This window comes from Spinacia oleracea, chromosome 2 (genome assembly GCF_020520425.1).
Source record: "Spinacia oleracea cultivar Varoflay chromosome 2, BTI_SOV_V1, whole genome shotgun sequence".
NCBI lineage: Eukaryota > Viridiplantae > Streptophyta > Magnoliopsida > Caryophyllales > Amaranthaceae > Spinacia > Spinacia oleracea.
Genome location: NC_079488.1, coordinates 8,931,285 through 8,949,251, shown reverse-complemented (window position 1 = coordinate 8,949,251; position 17,967 = coordinate 8,931,285). Strand labels below are relative to the sequence as shown.

Here is a 17,967-nt window from a genome sequence, read left to right as displayed (position 1 = left end):
AATATTCAAAATTAAAATCCAAGAAAATAATTTAAATTATTAATTTTAAAATTAATTAAAATTACGTAAACTGAAAATTTCAAATTAAACATTCAAAACGATCTAATCGCAACGCAAACATCCTACGCATCGCACGCCCATGGGCCACACGCACACAGCCATCGCTGGCCATGTGCGCGCAGCCAATGCGCTCGTCGCATAGCTGCTGCATCTTCCCATCGCAAGCCATCGCACAAGTGGTGCTCGCTGCGCGCGCGCCAGTGCTCGATGCACGCGAGCCATCGCTCGCTGTGCGCGCTCGCCAGCGCTTGCTGCGCGCGCTCCAGCGCTTGATGTGAAGGAAATAATGCCCTTGGTCCAAGTATGCATTCTATGATAAAGTCTAATAAATGCGGTTCAGTATTAATTAACAAGTTAATAATTCAGTGAGATCAAGTGAGCTGAATGCCTAGCTAGAGGCCGCTTCAGTTCAAGTGGAATTAATGATATTAATCCGCAGCTTACTCTTGACTGAACCCGTAGGGTCACACAAATAGTACGTAAACGGATCAAGTATTTAATGGCATTAAATACTCCATCTATGAATATTCGGAATCGACGGATCTTGGTTTCAGTGGGAGCTGAGATCGTCACAGGCAAGAAATGAATACTCCGGAAACGATGATACCGGAAACGGAAATATGGATCGTATCGGAAATATAAATATTATCCAAGTCGTAGATGTTGCCGGAAACGGAAACATGGTACGTATCGGAAAATATTATCGGAAATGGAAATATTGCCAGAATCGGAAATATTGCCGGAAACGGAAATATTGTCAGAATCGGAAATATTATCGGAATCGGAAAATAATTCCGGAAACGGAAATATTAAATATTTGTTCGAAACGGAAATTAATTCCGGAATCGGAAATATTAAATATTGTTCGTATCGGAAATGAAATCCGGAATCAGAAATTTAATCGGAAGCGTATCGTACGAATAAGCATCGGACGAGGCCTGCCGGACGAGGGCCCAGCACGAAGCCAGGCCATCGCCCAGCAAGCCAAGCGCGCCACACGAACAGCCAAGGCCACGCCAGGCCCAGCGCTAGGCCAGGCCCAGCAGGCCGAGGCAGCGCGCACAGCGCGCGCAGCGCGCCCAGGAGCTACGTGGGCTTGTAGCTCGCGTAGGCCTCGCTGCGTGGGCTGCTGCTCGCACGCACGCGCATGGGCGGCCCATCGTGGCTGCCGTGTGTGTGTGCGTGAGTGTTTGTGTTCATGCACGATTCCTAAAACATGCAGAGTTCGGTTAATGATTAAATTCCTAATTCTATTAGATAAATTAATTAATTAGAGTTCTTGTAGGATTCTAGGTTTAATTAATTTGTATCTGAATAGGATTCCAATTCCCTTTCCATACCCCTATAAATATGTGGCCTGGGTTCACAATTTATAACGAGTTTCAAAGTATTCAAAGTGAGTTTTTGAGAGAAAAATTCAATCACACATCTTGCTCAAAAGTGCCGAAAATTCTAGTACCTTAAGGGCGATTCTAGTTGGTCAATCTTAAGGCGGATCCGGACGTGCTGTTGACTATCTACGGAGGGACGACACTTGGAGTCCTAAAGACTTATTCTTGTTCGGTTCGGGCGCAGCTAGGGAAGGCACGCAACAAAGAGTATGCATCTAAATTATGCTATATGATTATGTGTAAATAATATGTGTTCCTGGGTAAATGGTTTTTCCGCATGATTTATGAATTGTCATATGTATCATAACCTAACAGTGGTATCAGAGCCCCTTATTATTTTCATAATCTAATTTGCATAAACATGGTTAAATATTACAAATTTGCAAGAATTAAAAGGGGTGATTAATTTTCGTAATTGTTAATTAATTGCAAATTGCGTTTATTTAATTATACGTACGCAGTTTTTTGGCAGTTTCTTCGTTACTCATCCAAATCGAGTGATTTTTGTGTCAATTCCGCATGTAAAAGGCATTCTAAAATTTTGACAAAACTAGTATTTTTTGCCGAACCCAGAATTCTCAAATTCGAAGCCTAACTATGACTTTTCGAAGGTTTTAGTTTTTCGAATGCAAAATTTTGTAAATTTAAGATGTTAAATTAAATATTTGCGATTCTTGTTGATAAATCTTGAATTTTTGATTGACCTACTGTATATGTTTAACAAGTTTGAATGCCTAGCCTTGTTAATTATGCAATCTAATTTGTAATTATGATTAATTTGTTGAAAATTAGAATAATTTAGAATTAATTTGATTTTCATAATTAATTAAAATTTAATTAGAAACCTATGATTAAAAACCACCATAAAAATTGTAAATTTATGATAAATTTTAAATTTTTATGACCTAGACTTGAATCCATGTAAATCGGAAATCAATTGAATAATAAATTTTCGAATTTTCGCCCTAAAATTATGAAATTAATATTATTTATTAATTTGTCATTAATTTTAAATATAAATTTTAATTTTTATGCGATTCGTTCATATAACTTGCACGCACAAAGCAATGGACGCTTCGTGTTACCCTTAAGGGGTGTTGTATAGTGCGGGCATGCGACGACGAGCAAGGGAGCTCGTCGCCCGTGCGGCACGAATGCAATGAGCAAGGGCATGGTGCACGAGCACAAGGCAGCAGCCCTGCCTTGTGTCGTGGGCCACGAGCTATGAACAAATGGGCATGGGCGAAAGGCAAGCCAAGGCAGTCGCGTGTGGGCAGCAAGCGAGCTGCGCCACGACGCGCACTGCCTCGCGCAAGCGCGCGCAGCCTCGCGCGCAGCGAGCGCAAGCTCGCGTGCCACGAGCGCTGCGCCCAGCGATTGATCGCGCGCAATTGCTCGCGCGCACAGCGAGCGATGGCTCGCGCGCACAGCGAGCGATGGCTCGCGCGCACAGCGAGCGATGGCTCGCGCGCACAGCGAGCGATGGCTCGCGCGCAGCGAGCGCTGGCGAGCGCGCACAGCGAGCGATGGCTCGCGTGCGTCGAGCGCTGGCGCGCGCGCAGCGAGCACCATAGCGTGCGATGGCTTGCGATGGAAGATGCAGCAGCTATGCGACGAGCGCATGGGCTGCGCGCACATGGCCAGCGATGGCTGTGTGCGTGCGGCCCATGGGCGTGCAATGCGTAGGGTGTTTGCGTTGCGATTAGATCGTTTTGAATGTTTAATTTGAAATTTTTCAGTCTACGTAATTTTAATTAATTTTAAAATTAATAATTTAAATTATTTTCTTGGATTTTAATTTTGAATATTGTAATTATAATAAATTTTATTTATTCTAATTATTTTACTAAAATTAAAATCATGAATTAATTTAAATACGACTGAAATTAAATTAAACTTTTTGGATTCAATTATAAATTTATATGAGCTTTAAATTTTAATTAAATTTGTATGTTTCCGGTTAGACTTGAAATACATTTTTATGTTTAAAATTAGTAAAGCATATGAATTTATTGGTTTAAGTGGGAGCCCTTTTAGTCATAAAACTCTTGATTAGGTCTACAAATCCTTAAGGTTAAAACAACTTGATTAGAATTAATAAGGACTGAATAATTGGTAGATTATTGGTGCCCTTGATTAATTGCTGCAAATGTTTACGTGATGCATAATGTGTTTTACTAACCAGCTATGTGGGCCATTCATGATAATGAATGGGTGAATGGTATATATTGTATATGTACTGTTTTGCAGGTTATGAAGTGACTAGTATGGCCCAAATAGGATAGAAAATATGGTCTGCGTACCATTAATTTGAATGTAATTGGTCTAAAGTACCAAAGTTATTTTTCAATTCAAATATGGTCTGCGTACCATCAAATAGTTGTAATTAGTTATAGCTTATCCTATTTGAAGAAAATGGTGCCTCCCACGGAGATTTTCAAGACGGACTTTGAAGTCAAAGCTTCAAGATGAAGTCGGGCCATACTAGATCACATTTATCTTATGCATGTTTTAAGTTATTTATTGCTTTTAAATATGTCTTAAAATGCATGAGATCAAAAGCTTGATTATGTTGCATGATTAAGGATTTTAGTTCACTTAAAATCTAACCAACATAGTAAGAGCCTTAAGTTCCAAACTTAAAAATTGAGTTAAAAGGTGCCATGCCAAAATATACACTTGCTTGGATATCCTTTACATCAATCTAGTAATAGTTTTCGCTCAGCGAGGTGTTACTTATTGGTCCTAAAGGGGCAAGGTACACAAATAATTGTGAGTACATGTTAGTTTTGGTGAAACTCAACGATATAAGTAAGGAGTCCTTTTATGTCGTGGCAAAATCGATAGGTTTACCTAATAAGTTCTTAGACGTACCTATCAACCAAGAATAGTTTCTAGACTATTAGCAAAAGGCTTTTGCTTACCTAAGATGTTTTAGGATTAAGTCGACAAACTGTGCTTAGTTCTTCAATGATTTTAGGATCTTGGAATCATTTTATTCACACCTGCCGGAACAATAAATTCGAATAAAATGCTAATAACTTGTTGAAATTGCATGATTGCTTTAATTTTCAAGTTATTATTCATGATAAATGTTTAGTGTAACACCCCAACAATTCCCATTTTCTAAAATAACCCCTTTTTAAATATAACTGTAGGGAATTATCAAAGTATTATCGCCCGTGTGAAAACGTTACGGCTTATTCAGAATTTTGCAGCGGAAAACATAAAACTAACTTTTAGGTTCATAAATAATCTATTACATATTAGGTCCAAACCAATTAACTGAATTAAGGAAATACGAATAGTACGACAAATTTCAAATCCAAGTTAACAAATTAAATCACTTAATTAAACGAATAGAACTACAAGCTCTCTAATCCCGATCCCAATGATGCATCATCTTCAAACCTGTAGATGGGCAACGCTTATTGATCCTTAGAGACTGCTCACCAAAGATGGGTCATCACAGGATCAATAAGGCATAGCCATGATCAACACACACAAACAAAGCACGTAATCAGCAAAGCTGAGTACTACATACTAAAACAACAACAATCCTAGCATGATACTATCAAACCAACAACCCTAACATGATACTAATAAATATAAGTAAGGACAGACAAAACATAATAATTTGACGACCATACTCGACTAGGCTAAGCTAGACTTAATGACAATGATATTATTTTAGTTGAAATAGACAATGGACCGAGTTGTCCAACCAAAAGTCTTCCCCAAGGAAGACGAGGTACGGGCGCGACTCCGTAACCTCAGTGACCTGCGATATCGAGGAACGTTTGAATAAAAATAGAACACGGTGATCAATCCGGTCCCAGAAAAGGCCATGGGCTACCACCATGAACCCCAACTCCTGTTTGTCCGTCACTTCAGACGTGCACAGTCTAAAGCTATTGCTATTCGGTTTCACTTTACATGATTTACAAATTGAGATTCCGTTATGACTCAACCATTACATAAGACATACAATTCACATTTGTTCACAACTGTTTTTATCTTGGAATTAAGTAAGTGATCATAAAAGCATCAATCAAGACTCATTCCAATTTATCCAACCTTTCCTTTAACCATGAGCAACCCTGTATATGGGCATAAAGTTTCAACTTACTAAACAAGGTCCTCCGCCCTCATAAAGTAGTGAAAAGATAGAAAGGGAACAACAACCAATCGATCCAAACCAATCATATAGAATAATCTAGTGTTCCCAACCAACATGTTTGTATCAATCATCCATACTAACATGTTACAGTTCTCATAGTGCAAAATAAGTTCAATAAGTTTGTCCAACAGTATTAAACATGCACATTCAATATAACCCAGTTCGTCCATAATATCAACATAACCAAGTTCAACAACAAGATTCAACATGGTTTCAACAATTAGCACACATTCCAAGCACACAGGTATGTACGTACCTTGTGTAAACAAACTGATAGGCCACTTTAACACTTTCAAAAGTCGCCTAAAGAGAATTTTCCGCCTAAAACAACCAACAAATAATCCCAATAAATTCCTAATCATTGACAACCATAAGAAAGCATTCTAAATGCATCCTAAACATATTTAGAACTTTCCCCAATATCAAAACTTAAACATTTGATTTCCTAGAATCATGATTATTGAATTAGTGATTGAAATTCGTTGAAAACTTTTGCAAACATCGTACTTTAAATTTTCAGCAATATAATTTCATTTAAAAGCTTCACCATGGTCAATCTACGTTCCTAGTATCTCAACACAACCAATTCAATGATCCATACTCAACCCATCATGATTAATAATCATAAAAACCTTGAATTTCATACTTTAAATAATCAAAAATCAATATTTCAATGTAATTAGATAATCTGAAAATTAATAACTTTATTATAAAATCCATATAATCTCAAATTTATAATTTAAATCACAAAACCCATAACTTTAATTCAAGAAAACATAATTCAAGTTAATAAATTATGATTAAGCCCTAATCTTAATTTTAATTAATCAAAACTGAAAATTAATTCGTTTTTAATCTCAACATCAAATCTGAAAATCATATTTACCATAAAAATTATAAATTTAATTTAAGAACATAATCTAAATTAACAAACTTTAATTTAAAATAATTAGTTACTTAGGGTTTAAGAAAGTTACCAATTCAAGAAGGAGGAGAGAGAGTTGGCTGGCGGACAGAGGTGGCTTGCGGCAGGGCTGAGAGACGGCGGCACACGGTGGTGCTACTTGCGGTGGCTGCGCGAACGAGTGGTGGTCATCCACAATCAGTTGAATACACAACCACAACAAAAGAATAAAAGAGAAAAGAGAAAGGGAGGAGGAAAGAGAACTACCGGCGAGCAGGGACAAGGCAGCGGCGGCGCAGGCTGGGTGGCGACGCGGGGGCTGCGCGAGCAAGGTGGTGGTGAGAGCTGGTGGTCAGCGACGTGGCTGTTGGCTCGGGCAACAAAGAACGAGTGAGAAAGAGAGTCACACAAAAAGGAGAACGGAAGAGAAAGAAAGAAGGAGAAGGGGATGAAGCGGTGGCTTACCGGCGAGGTGGTCTGGCGGCCTTGGTGGCGTGCTCGTGGTGGTCGGCGGCTGGGCAGAGGGAGGAAGAGGAAGCAGGAAAGGAGAGAGATGGGTTTTGCCCTTTTTGGTTTTTACGTGAAGTAGGAATAGAGGGGTTTGGTGTTTTGTGTTTTGTGTTTTACATGGAGTAGAAGTATGGGGTTATGGGTTTATAATATTGGGCTTTATTCAATTGGGCTAGACTTAGGAATTTAGTTTTAGGATTCGAATCCAAAATCGGATAGGATCGTTTTCTAAATTTAATCGATTTTCGTAATTCGAATTCGTTTTAACGTAAAATTCGAAAATACATTTTGATTTCGTAAGTCATTAAAGTATTCAAAATGAGATAAAATAATTATATTTTAATTACATATTCATTTCTAAAATCCGCAAATTGTACTTAAATATATTAAATATACGTAAAAAATATAAACAATGTATAAAATTACGGGGGATTACAATCTACCCCTCTTAAAAGAAGTTTCGTCCCGAAACTTGACACGAAAATTCACCTATCTTTCCAAACTTTTCAACTCATTCTCATTGGAGAAATACTTGTGGCATTTATGTACACTCTTTTGCCAACTTAAAGTTTCTTGAATTACTCATGAACACCTATTTGTTACGCGAAGAATCTATTTACTTGCATCGACATGAATAATTTGCTAAAATAAGCATAAAAATGCATAAAAACACCATAAAATTAGGTAAAAAGCGCGAATTTATATCGTATTCTACCCCTCTTAAAGAAAACGAGTTACGCCCTCGTAACTCATCTCAGGGAATAACTTTGGGTATTTCCTTTCTTCAACGAATTCTGCCCCCAATACTATATTTTCACTAAAATCATCCCAACAAGTGGAACCTCTACACTTCTTTCCCATACAATGCCTCAACATGTGACATCTTACTGTTCGTATGGTAACTATCTTTCAAGAAATCCAATCGAATCTAGGTGGTTCCCCAGTTACTCTTAAAGTCAATAACACGGGCTCTCAACATATATTCCGTAGTTTGGTTAGTCCTCCCAGGCTGACCATCAATTGCAGGGTGGAAAGCAGTATATTTTTCGATGTTGTCCCCAAGATTCAACTGGGCCTTATTGCCAAAGTTTCAGACTTTTGTGCTCGGTAAGGATCTTACGTGTTGCCCTATAAAGGTAATGTCTCCAAATATTCGCAGGTAACACAATAGCAGCTAACTTTAGGTCATGGGTTTGGTAATTAGGCTTACAAGGTTTCAATTGACGCGACAACAGTTGCGGAGGTCAAATTCTCTTTTAAAATCTAGAAGCTTCCTCACTTTTCTCACTTCACTCAAATTTTGATTCCTTTTTCAACAAGTTTGCCATTGGTTTTGCTCTCTTCTAAAGTCTTCACAACCTCTTATAACAGTCAAATAGGCCTAGGAAACTTCAAATATTAGACACGTTCTTTGGAGTAGGTCACTCACTCACAGCTCGAACCTTAGCAGGATCTACAGACACTCCTTCTGCTCAACTTTCCTTTTCTACTGAACCTCATTACGCCTTTCATGGATTTATAACTCTTGGGCTTAAATCCTAGTATTTCACCAATTCATATATTCCCCTCTTTTCAAGACAACAAATTTCTAACAATCCTGGACCACTCGAATCTTCTCTTAATTTTACTCCCTTACGTAACGTGGTTTTCGATCAATATAGTCCTTCACTTTTCCACCGGTGTCACTTATACGCACATGACTTCAAGATTTGTGTACTTCATTCACATAAAACTAGATTCTATCTAAGCGTCTCCAAAGTAATCCTCAAGATTTCATTATGCTCTTTTCATTCCTTGAATAAATCAGGATACCATCAGTAACATAATAACGAACTTAATTCGGGATTCGTAGAAAATCTTATTCATCAAATCCATAATTATGGCAGGTGCATTGGTTAACCCAAAAGACATTACTCTAAACCCATAATGACAATAACGAGTCCTAATGAGGTCTTAGGTATATCTTTATCAGCTATCCTCAATTGGTGATACTTCAAACACAAATCATTCTTCGATAACACACTCGCCCAGTTCAATTGATCCAATAGATACTTGCTCTTGATGATGTTTAGCTCCCTAAAATCGATGCATAATTCCATACTCTTATCTTTCTCCTTAACAAACAACACAGGAGCTCCCCACGGTGATGCACTAGGCCTAATATATTCCTTGACCAAACAACTCTTGCAACTTTTTCTTAATTAGCTCATTTCAGGAGGTGTCATTCTATATGGTGCTCTAGATATATGCGTCATTCTAGGAACTAAGTCTATAGGGGACTCAACGGCTCTTAGCAAGTGGCATACCTGCAATCTCACTAGGAAACACATCCATGAATTCATTCACAGTTGGAACATCCTCGATCTTCATTCCGACTTCTTAACTCACATCTAGCTCCTACAGAAAAATAGTTCACACTCCTTATCATCAATTTCCTCACTTGCATTGCAGAAATAACCCCAAGGTTCTTGGTCTTCCCAAAACGTTTATATGAGGTCAAATTTCCAATAGGGTTCCTTATACTTAGTTTCTGAATTACAAACTCTAACTTGGCCCTGAACAAACTTAGCCAATCCATCCCCAAAATTACATATAGGTTTCCCAGATTAAACTCTATCAAATCGGAAAGAAAACGCAATCTTTTATCTTAAAAGGCGGATTCTTAAACAACTTGGTACACCTTATGGTTACACTAGTAGGTATACTAACAGGTAAATCAATTACTCAAAATCTACCAAATTCAGACTCTTAACAACAGATGACGAAACAAAAGAATAAGTTGCTCCCGAATCACATAATGTTTTAACTAGCACAGAGTTAATAGAAAAAGTACCATGAACTACGTCTGCAGAATATTCAGCTTCATTTCTAGACATCAAGAACGGTTTGCCCGGAGTCTTATTCTGGTTGTTGTTATCATTTGCGGGCTTATTATAGTTTCCTTGATTGTTTTGTGCCCCTCCAGGCTTTGAATCTTGTCTTCCAGACTGGTTAAACCTCACTTGATTTTCACTTCCATTACCATTTTGTTCCTTTTTCTGCTTGGTGAAGCACTCATACTCCCTATGGCCCCTTTTCTGACAATAGTTGCATGTCACTAATTCTCCCTTGCAGTTTTTACCAGGATGGTTGTTGTTGCATCTCTTACAGTGATGCACTCTCTCAGATTGGTTGCTATTGTTGTGCCCCTGATTGTTCCTCTGTTGAAAATTTCCATTTCCACCCTCATTCCTGTTCACTTTCGTACTTTTCTTGAAATTCCCTTGGTTTTTCCCAGCATTAAACTCTTTTCTTTTCTCCCCAACCACATTTTTCTTGTCCCTTCTAGACTGCAATTCATAAATATGGGTGGTTTTCTCACGCACATTATCTAGGGATGTAAAGGTTTCTCCATCTAATCCCAACTGAATCTCATCGGTCAACCCTTGCTCAAACCTCTGAGCCTTTAGCTCCTCAGTAGCTACCACCTCAGGTGCAAACCTCGACAAAGTTATAAACTTACTATAGTATTCAGCGATAGTCATACTCCCCATCCCAAGGTTTATGAATTCTTGCGCTTTTCGTTTTGTTATGAAAGGAGGATAAAACTTTTCCCTCAATGCAACAACAAATGAGTCCCAATTAAATCCTTCAACAACACTTAGCCTAGTTCCATTCTCTTTCCACCATAGATCGGCCTCATCTTTTAGGTAAAGGACAGCTTGACCTATTTTCATATTTTCAGGACAGTTTACCACCCAAAATAGTTTTTCAAACTCCCTAATCCAGTTTTCTAGGAAGGTCGGGTCTGCTTGCCCCTTGAAGTATGGTGGCTTAACTTTCGCAAGCCTTTCAAACATGTCTCCTGCAGAATTGGGGCGCTCAGTTCTTTCCTGGGCTAGTTTTTCCGCCAAGAGGCGAAAGACAGCAGCTAGGTCATTACTGTTGGTCATCCTAGAACGCGACCTGAAATTAATATACTCTAATTCAGGTTCAAAACTTTACTTATATTATCCTCTAGCAATGTAATATCACACCAACATCCAAAATTCACATAAAATGAACAATCATCTACGAATGATATTTGCATGCAGAACATTCAGCTGAGAAACAAGGAATAACTTCAATCATCACGAATAATAAGGTTGAATAAAGAAGAAAACATTCCCCTTGCGTGCCCGTAATAAACTTTGATCCTTTGGATAATCCATAATCTAACTTTTATTCCTCAAAAGAATGTCGATAACAATCCTAAATATTAACACACACCTGTTCTCAAAATAAAGTAAAAAGGTTCTACGATATAAACATAAACTATGGTTGGGCGAATTGTCCAACATTTTCTCACACGCAACTAAATATGTAAGCAAAGTTAAAGGGAGACATCATCGGACTTGTCCTTTGATTCGTTATAATCGTCTAGGGTGAACAACTCATACTTAAGTTCATCATCATCATCCATATCACAATAATAAGCTTCTTTTCTTGGCCTTGAGGATCTTCGTAGACCTTGAAGTTGATGATTATTTTCCTCTAGCTCAGGCTCGGGCTCGGGCTCAGGTTCAGGCTCAAACTCAAACTCAATCTCAGGCTCAGAATCAGATTCAACCCTCAGAAAGGCTTTGTAGATATCCATTTTTGTTTGACCCACAGCACGGTCATACTCACGAATTGCCTCATCATCACTACCATATGCACTTGTTTTCATTACTTCGCGACAAATGTGCTATAGACTACGAATTCTACTGTCAGGTTCATAATTCATCACCTTTTCATCATCACTCATAATAAGATTGGAGTCACCATCACTTAGAACGATAGGGCTGGAGTCATCATCACTCAGAACGATAGGGTTAGAGTTGCTCCCTACTCTATTCTCTTCTATGTCAGACATGATTAGTGATCTATGACGATTAAACATAGTTTCTATGTTAGTAATTAGTACTCTCACTTACCGTACGATCCCACAATACACCATAAGTAAGAATAAATAGCAATCGCAAAGCATAGGAAGGACACAAACAGTTAGTAGGCAGATAAAGTACAATCATGTTGATATAATGCAAACACAATGCTTCTATTCTATATGCCCTTTCCTATACTACCCATCTCTCATAATAAATCATAGTAAAACACTGAAATGTTTAAAGAATAAAACAAGAATGAATAATAAAAACGATTTTTTTTTATATATATATATATATATATATATATATATATATATATATATATATATATATATATATATATATATATATATATATATATATATATATATATATATATATATATATATATATATTTCGAATATATTTAATTAAATTTCGAAAAGAAAAGGAACGTACTTAATTCGAATAAATGAAAAGTTTCAAATTAATAAGTTAATTTCGAATTTAAATAAGAAATATAAATATGCTTTCAAACAAAATTAAAATGAATTTGGTCCCCCAAAAAAAAAGTACGCATTTTTTGAATGATATAATAAGTAGAAGCTCAATTCTAGGAAATTTGTTTTAGGAACCTAGCTAGTTTAGGCGCCTAATAATTTGAAAAGCAGACACGAAAAGTCAGTAAAACCTTTAGCTCAAAAATACCACTTTGTAACACCCCAACAATTCCCATTTTCTAAAATAACCCCTTTTTAAATATAACTGTAGGGAATTATCAAAGTATTATCGCCCGTGTGAAAACGTTACGGCTTATTCAGAATTTTGCAGCGGAAAACATAAAACTAACTTTTAGGTTCATAAATAATCTATTACATATTAGGTCCAAACCAATTAACTGAATTAAGGAAATACGAATAGTACGACAAATTTCAAATCCAAGTTAACAAATTAAATCACTTAATTAAACGAATAGAACTACAAGCTCTCTAATCCCGATCCCAATGATGCATCATCTTCAAACCTGTAGATGGGCAACGCTTATTGATCCTTAGAGACTGCTCACCAAAGATGGGTCATCACAGGATCAATAAGGCATAGCCATGATCAACACACACAAACAAAGCACGTAATCAGCAAAGCTGAGTACTACATACTAAAACAACAACAATCCTAGCATGATACTATCAAACCAACAACCCTAACATGATACTAATAAATATAAGTAAGGACAGACAAAACATAATAATTTGACGACCATACTCGACTAGGCTAAGCTAGACTTAATGACAATGATATTATTTTAGTTGAAATAGACAATGGACCGAGTTGTCCAACCAAAAGTCTTCCCCAAGGAAGACGAGGTACGGGCGCGACTCCGTAACCTCAGTGACCTGCGATATCGAGGAACGTTTGAATAAAAATAGAACACGGTGATCAATCCGGTCCCAGAAAAGGCCATGGGCTACCACCATGAACCCCAACTCCTGTTTGTCCGTCACTTCAGACGTGCACAGTCTAAAGCTATTGCTATTCGGTTTCACTTTACATGATTTACAAATTGAGATTCCGTTATGACTCAACCATTACATAAGACATACAATTCACATTTGTTCACAACTGTTTTTATCTTGGAATTAAGTAAGTGATCATAAAAGCATCAATCAAGACTCATTCCAATTTATCCAACCTTTCCTTTAACCATGAGCAACCCTGTATATGGGCATAAAGTTTCAACTTACTAAACAAGGTCCTCCGCCCTCATAAAGTAGTGAAAAGATAGAAAGGGAACAACAACCAATCGATCCAAACCAATCATATAGAATAATCTAGTGTTCCCAACCAACATGTTTGTATCAATCATCCATACTAACATGTTACAGTTCTCATAGTGCAAAATAAGTTCAATAAGTTTGTCCAACAGTATTAAACATGCACATTCAATATAACCCAGTTCGTCCATAATATCAACATAACCAAGTTCAACAACAAGATTCAACATGGTTTCAACAATTAGCACACATTCCAAGCACACAGGTATGTACGTACCTTGTGTAAACAAACTGATAGGCCACTTTAACACTTTCAAAAGTCGCCTAAAGAGAATTCTCCGCCTAAAACAACCAACAAATAATCCCAATAAATTCCTAATCATTGACAACCATAAGAAAGCATTCTAAATGCATCCTAAACATATTTAGAACTTTCCCCAATATCAAAACTTAAACATTTGATTTCCTAGAATCATGATTATTGAATTAGTGATTGAAATTCGTTGAAAACTTTTGCAAACATCGTACTTTAAATTTTCAGCAATATAATTTCATTTAAAAGCTTCACCATGGTCAATCTACGTTCCTAGTATCTCAACACAACCAATTCAATGATCCATACTCAACCCATCATGATTAATAATCATAAAAACCTTGAATTTCATACTTTAAATAATCAAAAATCAATATTTCAATGTAATTAGATAATCTGAAAATTAATAACTTTATTATAAAATCCATATAATCTCAAATTTATAATTTAAATCACAAAACCCATAACTTTAATTCAAGAAAACATAATTCAAGTTAATAAATTATGATTAAGCCCTAATCTTAATTTTAATTAATCAAAACTGAAAATTAATTCGTTTTTAATCTCAACATCAAATCTGAAAATCATATTTACCATAAAAATTATAAATTTAATTTAAGAACATAATCTAAATTAACAAACTTTAATTTAAAATAATTAGTTACTTAGGGTTTAAGAAAGTTACCAATTCAAGAAGGAGGAGAGAGAGTTGGCTGGCGGACAGAGGTGGCTTGCGGCAGGGCTGAGAGACGGCGGCACACGGTGGTGCTACTTGCGGTGGCTGCGCGAACGAGTGGTGGTCATCCACAATCAGTTGAATACACAACCACAACAAAAGAATAAAAGAGAAAAGAGAAAGGGAGGAGGAAAGAGAACTACCGGCGAGCAGGGACAAGGCAGCGGCGGCGCAGGCTGGGTGGCGACGCGGGGGCTGCGCGAGCAAGGTGGTGGTGAGAGCTGGTGGTCAGCGACGTGGCTGTTGGCTCGGGCAACAAAGAACGAGTGAGAAAGAGAGTCACACAAAAAGGAGAACGGAAGAGAAAGAAAGAAGGAGAAGGGGATGAAGCGGTGGCTTACCGGCGAGGTGGTCTGGCGGCCTTGGTGGCGTGCTCGTGGTGGTCGGCGGCTGGGCAGAGGGAGGAAGAGGAAGCAGGAAAGGAGAGAGATGGGTTTTGCCCTTTTTGGTTTTTACGTGAAGTAGGAATAGAGGGGTTTGGTGTTTTGTGTTTTGTGTTTTACATGGAGTAGAAGTATGGGGTTATGGGTTTATAATATTGGGCTTTATTCAATTGGGCTAGACTTAGGAATTTAGTTTTAGGATTCGAATCCAAAATCGGATAGGATCGTTTTCTAAATTTAATCGATTTTCGTAATTCGAATTCGTTTTAACGTAAAATTCGAAAATACATTTTGATTTCGTAAGTCATTAAAGTATTCAAAATGAGATAAAATAATTATATTTTAATTACATATTCATTTCTAAAATCCGCAAATTGTACTTAAATATATTAAATATACGTAAAAAATATAAACAATGTATAAAATTACGGGGGATTACATTTAGACTTTGCATGCTTCAATGTATGTTTTAATTATTGTTTATAATTAAATATCTTGCACTGCAATAAATCCTTTTAGAAAGGTAACAGTAAATTTCCTCGATTGGTAGTGAATCCAAGAACGATTCACGGAAATGAGAGAAAATGAGCAATTTAAAATGTACGTTTCTTATATCGACTTTTATGGTTGTTTTCGAGAATCAAAATCGAATGGCAAACCGATTGGTGCTTGTGAATTCAAAATACAATGTAGTTTTGAGATCATAAATCATTGAGTTTAATACGCTCAGCTTTACCAATGGTTAACAACCTAATATCTTTGTCCATTTAATTCTCGAATGAGTCTAGTCCCTAGACATTCGAATAGATCGATGCTTAGAGAACTTTAGAAGCTTCTGGTAAGATCATCTAGTTGAAACAAAATATTCAACATAAATTAAAATGGTAAAGAACCTTGTTGGTGACATTGGACATGTCTAACAAAGTTTAAAAGTCAACACTAAAGAATTCAATTCTTAAGACTATAAGAAAGGGTACAAGAAATAGGAAAACGAGGAACAAATGAAAGGAATTTACGATTCCGTTTCTACCTATAAGTTTATGTTTAAAGAGAAGTGACCTAGCAATCAAACTTCCTTGGTATCATATACCGCTTGAGGTTTTTACTTCGGTAATAACTCAAACAATGGAAGCTAGGATACACTAATGACCTACAAGTGGGAAATGAAGCATGGCAATGCTACATTAATTGTAGGGTCATCTAGTTTGTTTTAAGTCCTTTCAAGGCTGGAACTAAATGGCTATTTTGTTCCATAATCAGCATACCTAAATTTCTGCTTCAAACACAGAAAGACTCACATTCAGAATAACAAAAACAATGCTTGTTTGTTTGTTTATTTGAAAGAAATGGTCAATTACAGGTTGAGTTAATATGCTTGATTAAAACAAACAACTCTTTAAAGAACTTTACTAGGTTCAAATCAAACCCTTGATTTGAGTTCCTTTAATCTTTGGCATTGTTGCTTAGACCATGTCAACAAGTTAACATTCACAAGCTCTATTTTAATGGGCTTTTGAAAGTTGATTGATTTCTAGATCATTTTAAGACAACTGGTCTTACTTGTTGAAAGTAACAAAAGATATGAACTATTGTTAGAACGCCTAGACAATAGAGTTCAAAGCTAAAGAAAGATTTTATGACTTTATTATTTCACATGGATTTGAGTGAATATAGGTTTATTTACTCAAAGTGATATAAGTTTGAATCTGTTTGACTAGTTCAAAGATTCGGAAGTATAAAATCCACTTGGCAAGAAATCATAAAGATCTAGGTTAGATCATGTTGATGATTACTTGAGACCAAATATGATCATCAATGATTGTGTGTTGTAATTTCACAATCTAGGTCCATAAGATATGGCATATCTTAGTTGGAATAATCGAAGTCAATTAGTACTTGATTCGATCAATGATGGATCATAAAGACTTTTCCTATAATTTCTAAAACAAAATGCTCAACTACCACCAAACTAAACCAAATTCGTCAAAGCTATTGAAAAGTAATTTCAGAATAACTTTTCATAAAATATATCTAGAGAGTTGCAAAACTCAGTGGGATCTTAGTGTTTGTCATTCGACAAACTAAGGCTCAAGTATAGATATATGTTTCATTATGATTTATTCAAATGAAACACAAGGGTATTGTTTCTACCACGAATTTTTGAGAACATAATGTTTGTTTGCTCGAAATAATGTCCTTTTGGAGATTCGTTTCCAAAATGACAAGTGGGAGAAAATAGACCTCGAAAGTCTTCGAGGCGAACAACAAACATAAACGGACATTCCGGAGGCTTTTCGAAGTGCTTCAGAAAATCCGAAGTTATTCTGTAAGGACTTTACAAGTGGCTTTAAAGAATAGACATCTCTTAGAAGACTTTACAAGTGCTTCAAGGAGAACAGAATATTCAAAGGACTTTTAAGTGGCTATTTATATTCTATCGTTTGATGTTCTATACCCAAGTAGGCATGGAGTTCAGGTCCCTGAAACTATGCAATTCTTCTATTAGATAGTGAAGAAACCTACAACTTGCAGTCAAACTATTATCATGTAGATTAATGAGTTTGTGACTTGTAAGAAAGCTATGACGAAATATAGATTCCCTAAAATGGTTAGAGGCCATATATAGACTATATGTTTAAATGGTTAGAGGCCATAAAACATACTCAATGTTTTGATGACAAAATTGAAATTTTGTTGATTTGCAAGAATAGTTTCACACCTATTGGTTGCAAGTTTGTTTTAAGGATAAAAACCATCAAACATGGAATTGTGTTCACGCACAAAGCTAGATTAGTTGCTAAAAGGTTACAAGCAAATTCATGGGATGGATTGTGTTGAAACCTCATGCATAAT

At 36.6% G+C, this 17,967-nt stretch overlaps 1 protein-coding gene and 1 long non-coding RNA gene across 2 annotated transcripts; both read right to left on the bottom strand.

The window, feature by feature from the left end:
- Positions 1-4,661: 4,661 nt before the first annotated feature.
- Positions 4,662-5,946, bottom strand: LOC130467746 (uncharacterized). Its single transcript, XR_008927464.1, has 2 exons — positions 5,888-5,946; positions 4,662-4,896 (listed from the first exon to the last, which is right to left on the bottom strand). It is a non-coding gene; the product is annotated as an uncharacterized lncRNA (long non-coding RNA).
- Positions 5,947-5,968: 22 nt separating this feature from the next.
- LOC130467745 (uncharacterized) lies at positions 5,969-15,549 on the bottom strand. The gene is made up of 7 exons (XM_056836469.1): positions 15,073-15,549; positions 14,875-14,971; positions 14,681-14,776; positions 13,960-14,024; positions 7,001-10,990; positions 6,803-6,899; positions 5,969-6,704 (listed from the first exon to the last, which is right to left on the bottom strand). The coding sequence occupies exon 5, from the start codon at positions 10,975-10,977 to the stop codon at positions 9,766-9,768; it is 1,212 nt and encodes a 403-aa protein (XP_056692447.1). The 5' UTR covers positions 10,978-10,990; positions 13,960-14,024; positions 14,681-14,776; positions 14,875-14,971; positions 15,073-15,549; the 3' UTR covers positions 5,969-6,704; positions 6,803-6,899; positions 7,001-9,765.
- Between the last annotated feature and the right edge of the window lie 2,418 nt (positions 15,550-17,967).